This window comes from Capsicum annuum, chromosome 10, assembly GCF_002878395.1.
Source record: "Capsicum annuum cultivar UCD-10X-F1 chromosome 10, UCD10Xv1.1, whole genome shotgun sequence".
Taxonomy (NCBI): domain Eukaryota; kingdom Viridiplantae; phylum Streptophyta; class Magnoliopsida; order Solanales; family Solanaceae; genus Capsicum; species Capsicum annuum.
The window spans coordinates 7,505,203-7,511,055 of record NC_061120.1 but is presented as its reverse complement, the minus strand read 5'-3'; the positions used below and the strand labels follow the sequence as shown (position 1 = coordinate 7,511,055).

General features: G+C 34.0%; 1 protein-coding gene across 1 annotated transcript; it reads right to left on the bottom strand.

The window, feature by feature from the left end:
• Positions 1-269: 269 nt before the first annotated feature.
• On the bottom strand, positions 270-5,344 carry LOC107844133 (wax ester synthase/diacylglycerol acyltransferase 4-like). The gene is made up of 5 exons (XM_016688625.2): positions 5,112-5,344; positions 3,846-4,466; positions 2,916-3,269; positions 1,293-1,430; positions 270-653 (listed from the first exon to the last, which is right to left on the bottom strand). Exons 1-5 carry the CDS (start codon positions 5,304-5,306, stop codon positions 492-494), a joined length of 1,470 nt encoding a protein of 489 aa, XP_016544111.2. The 5' UTR covers positions 5,307-5,344; the 3' UTR covers positions 270-491.
• Positions 5,345-5,853: the final 509 nt, after the last annotated feature.

Here is a 5,853-nt window from a genome sequence, read left to right as displayed (position 1 = left end):
ACAACAACAACAAACCCAGTGTATTCCCACTTAGTGGGGTCTGGGGGGTAAGATGTACGCAGTTCATACCTCTACCTCTGATGAAGTAGAAAGGCTGTTTCCGAAAGACCCCCGGCTCAAGTCACGAGATATCACACAAACACATAGTACAGCACATAAGCAGATGATATAACATAACATAGATACGGCACCCATAAGGAATATAAAACAGAGTAATGCACGAATGCAGGAATATAAAGCAGAGGAAAGCAACATCGAAATGTAAACTATTTAAATTGTCCATAAATTAAAATGACCAACAAAAATATAAGTATATCGCGCATCACACATGTTCTAATTTTTTTTGGTACACCAAAAAATTAGTGAATAAACTACTGAAAATTATTTAGAAGCAAAACAAAAATCATTTCATTAGTAGCATCTTTCCATGCTACTAAATTATTTTCTTCGTATTTGTGACCTTCATTAGCCAGAAAAAAAATACTTTTCTCTTATATCTTCACAATTGATGAGGATTTTATTGCTGCATTGAAGATAGTCTCAAATGAATATTCAATGCATGACTTCAACTTGTTTGGATCAATAAAGTCTTTTTCCACAACAATTGCAACTCTAAGTTTATCCACATAACTCACCATTGTCACTGATAAACTCTGCAAAATAAATATAATAAAGAGGCGGATTAAAGACGGGTTCGGTAATTTTAACTGATCAATCAATTATTTTCAGCTCGATATATATATAACATACATTTTATTGACTCTAGATTTTATTTTTTAAAAAAATCTAATAAACATATAAATATTTATGCAAAAAAAAAAAAGGGAGCCTGCTTCCTTGAACTAGTGAGGATTTTACGTGACACGATTTATTATTTGGAGAATCAAATAAATTTTTCTTTGACCTTTTTCAGAAAAAAAAAACTGTTTTTTTAAGGAAATATTCTTCAATATTTTAAATGGTTAAATATAGTTACTTATAATATTTTTTATGCAGTTTTTAAAAATAAGAATTTTATTTTAAGAAACTTCAAAATTCTTTATTTGAATTTACACCAAAATTAGGTAGTTTAACTCTCATACTTAAAATCATGTCACATAAATTGAAAAAGATCGAGTATTTAGTATTTATTCTTTCTTATAAGAATAAGAATAGTTGTGTTGTTTTCAAAAGTAAATATATCAATTTAATAATGTTAAGCTAAAAAAATAGTCTAATATACAAAATATCTGCATTAACAGGATTCGAGAAAGGACCCATGTACAAAATTTTAGGGAAGAAATAGTGCGTACCTGTGGAGCACCAGCAACAACAAAGTAGAGTCCTTTTATTGGGTGATTAGCCAAAGACATCTCTTCCAATGGCCCGATTAGATTTGTGATTCCCATACTTGTATGCTTCAAAGTTGCATGAATATATTTAGCTGTTGCCTGATTAATCAGTGACGGAATCAGAATTTTAGCTAAAAGAATTTAAAATATAAAGCATTAAATACATGAAAAAGTCAAGGATAACGATATTTCGCTAAGGGGGTTCGTACTTTTAGTATAATATATATTATAAAAAAAGTTGACCTGACATCCAACCGCGTAAATTAAAAATAACCGATGGATGTATACTATACGTATAGTTAATGTATAGTTGTGTTTAATCAGTGTATAGTATATGTATACCAACAAGAAGAAAAAAAGACAGCCCGGTGTACGAAGCATCCCGAATTAGTAGGGTATGAAAAAGAGTCGCACTCCAAGGGGTATTTAGTAGACAATCTACCCTAATACAAACATTAATACTGGGTAGTGAATGCTTCCATAGCTCGAACCCGTGACATATAGTCGGTGTATGAAGCATCCCGAATTAGTAGGGTGTAAAAAAGGGCCGCACCCAAGGGGTATTTAGTAGACAACCTGCCCTAATGCAAATATTAGTACTGGGCAGTGGCTGCTTCCATAGCTCGAACCCGTGACATATAGTCCGGTGCACGAAGCATCCCAAATTAGTAGGGTATGAAAAAGGGTCGCACCCAAGGGGTATTTAGTAGACAACCTACCCTAATACAAACATTAATACTGGGCAGTGACTCCTTCCATAGCTCGAACTCATGACATATATATAGTCCAGTGTACAAAGCATCTCGAATTAGTAGGGTATGACAAAGGGTCACACAACAAGGAGTATTTAGTAGACAACCTACCCTAATACAAACGTTAGTACTGGGCAGTGATTGCTTCCGTAGCTCGAACCCGTGATATATAGTCCGGTGTACGAAGCATTCCGAATTAATTAGTAGGGTACGGAGAACGGTCACATCCCAAGGGGTATTTAGCAGACAATCTACCCTAATACAAATATTTGTACTGGCCAACGATTGCTTCCATAGCTCAAACTCGTGAGACATAGTTCGGTCTATGAATTAAGCATCCCAAATTTGTAGGGTATGAAAAAGGGTCGCACCCCAAGGGGTATTTAGCAGACAACCTACCTTAATACAAACATTAGTACTAAGTAGTGACTGCTTCCATAGCTCGAATCTATGACATATAGTCCGGTGCACGAAGCATCCCAAGTTAGTACGGTGTGAAAAAGAGTTGCATCTCAAGGGGGTATTAGTAGACAACCTACCCTAATGCAAAAGTTAGTACTGGGCAGTGCTGCTTCCATAACTCGAACCCGTATAGTCCGGTGTACGAAACATAGTAGGGTATGAAAAAGGTTTGCACTCCAAGGGTTATTTAGTAGACTACATACTCTAATGCAAAGGTTAGTAGTACTAGACAATGGCTGCTTCCATAGCTCGAACCCCTGGCATATAGATCCCACAATAACATCTTTACCATTGCTCCAGGATTCCCCTTCTCCGATTAAAAAAAAAAAAGAAAGTAAACAGTAAATACAACCGGCTTTTATCAACGTACCTCAGGACCTTCAACTTTCCTCAAGATTTCAAGCAACCTACTAGTAAGAAAAACAGAAGCAGAATTCCTTTGTCTCTTAATGATACTTCTTGCTTTTACAACAAATCCAAGAGGATCCATTGAGTCATTTGAAGTTAATTGTGGCAATGGAACAGGCAAGAAAGTGAAGTGATTTCCCCATGGCATTTCTGAATTTGGCTTCACCATGTCACTCACTGATTTGTAACCTCCAATAGCCCTAGTGTTGAATAAAACTAGTGCAGTGCATTTTCCATTGCTGGTTTCTTTGTTAACTCCTTGCATGTATAGTCTTGTTCCATAAATTACTACCCCAGTAATTACATCATTTAGCGTCTGTATACATAGTAAAAAAACAACAATACAAATTAATACTATAACATGAGTAGTCACATCATAAAATTATAATGATCTTTCTTTCAACTGCTCAGAGAGTTAGGTTAAGATGTCGACTTTGACAGGTAGCGGATTTTGTTTTTTTTATGTATGTACAATATATGTCGAATTTCTTTGCATTTTTCATATGTATACTTTATTTTAGTTCTCCCATTGAATGTCAAGAAGGGGGTGAAAATATATAATTATGTCTTGAAAGGGAATTCCGCTAAACTAGACTTATATGCTTCACATGAAAAGTACCGACAAAATTCTAGCTCAACCAACAAAGGGGGGCAATGACACAATCTAACGTGGAAAATTCACGGTTAGTCACCAACTCTTATTATTTCTCAATAAAAATGATATAAATACATTCAATAAAGTCATCAACTCTTATTATTTCTCGATAAAAGATATACAAATACACTAAATAAGTCATGTTTATGTAAAGTGCGAAAAACCATTTTTGTCACATACTATTTATTCTAGACCTTAGAAATACCAAATAAAGAGATAATAGTGTATGAAATTTACCACATTGAGTTTGTCCTTGATTTGTTTGATGCTATCCAAGGAAAACGTCGTTGTAACGATCTCAATTGGCTGGAATTCTACCCCGTCATGGCCGGACCTAATTGGCGTCCGATCATCCTCGATCAACGTGCTCTTCAAAACACTCCTTCCAAAATCTTGAAGTGTACTCACCATTGTCATTAAAGCACGTGGCACACGTTTGACAATATTAACTGCTCTATCCTGGATAGACGTATTCAGGATAGTATACCTATCATCTTGAAATTCTGAGTTTGCCCCTGACCTTTTGCGTGATGGAAATGTTAAAGGAAGCGATGGATTATCGGCTCTTTGTAGACACGAAAGGAGTGCTCCCATTAGTGAATATCCATCTCCTAGTGAATGGTGAAGCCTGAAAATCACATTTCCAGCTGCTTTGCTTGTTTGGAATTTCAGTAGGTGAAGTTCCCACATTGGTCGATTTTCAATGAAGGGATCAGATGCCAATTTCGATAGGTAGTTGGAAAAGTACTCATCATAGAAACTAAGTGGTTGTCCACCTGGAAATTCTAGGGTTTTTACGTGATCTTCAATGTTCACTTCAACTCGCTTCCATTTCCTTTCACCATCCTTTTCCGTGACCTATTTAAGAAGATGGTGTAAACATTCTTATAATGCTGTTAATATATAGAAGTTAAACTCACGATGATTTGGAGGGGGAGGGGGGAACATAAGATTTAAATTTAGATCCCTCTTAAAATAAGGTTTTAAAGCTCTCCTTCAAATAAATAAAGCAAGATTTACTTAAATAAGTTGGGTAAATAAATCAATAAGATGAAATTGCTCTTGTTGAATGATCATAAGACAAAGTTCCATAAATCAAAATCACATGGTAAGCTCATATGTTTTATGCATTGGTATATTGTATAAAAAATATTGACACAATTAGATTACTTATTAGATAATCACAAATATATTTTTGTGTTAAACATTAACCTAATAAAACTAAGCTACTACCACACTTCCAAAAAATGTGAATTTTCGGGTGACGTTCGAGATGCCGTAGACAAATAAGATTTTTGATGGAAAGTTCATCAGAAAGAGAAGTCATTTTTTGACAAATTTTGTTGAAAATTTGCATCTTTTAATAGTATCAACTTTCCATCAAAAATGTTTCCGACAAGTTATTTTATGGCAAATTTTATCGAAGATTTGTATCTTTTAGTAATAATGATAACAAGTCAAATTACACTGATATACAATAAGAGTAAAAGAAAGAGAATTCACCATGATTGAGGAAAATCTTGGATTTATAGGCAAATATACATCTTTGAGTAAGGTGAAAACTCTTGAATCTTCAATTTCAATTGGAACTTTTGTTTCCAATACACAAATAATAGATAAAGACAAAGTGGAGCTATTCAAATATTGTGAACTTGGACTTGTTGGTTCCCATATTGTTTCTTCAAACTGCATCTCCATTTTAATTTAACTCTTGTGTTATATTTATTTTTCACTCAATTTTATACTTTCCTACAATGTATATATATGAGAATTTGGCATGTAGATTTCTATATATTATATATAGAGACATAAAAGGAATTACAATAGTTGTGGTTGAAATGAATGATATTAATTGGTTATCAATTGTGTTGTAGATATTTATGACTTTGGTGGGCTGAACAAAAAGTTGTCTATATCAGTTATGAAGAGTTTTTTTTTTTTTAATTAACCCAATTGGTGCAACAGGTGATATCTCATAAAGAAGATCAGAGATTGATTCTCTATGGCGACACCTTCTCAATCGAATTTGTCGCATTAAATTTGTCTAATATGATTTACATCTTCTTTATAATTTGAGAGCTAGCTATAGTATAGAAGCAGATCAGATCTACACAATATGTATCCAAAAAAATATTGATTGCGTATTTTTTGATGGTTTCAAAAAGAATGATTTTCTTGGTGCAGGAAATGAATGATGAGTAATGACATGCATTGATTACACAGAACATCGCTCTCAAGAGGAGCT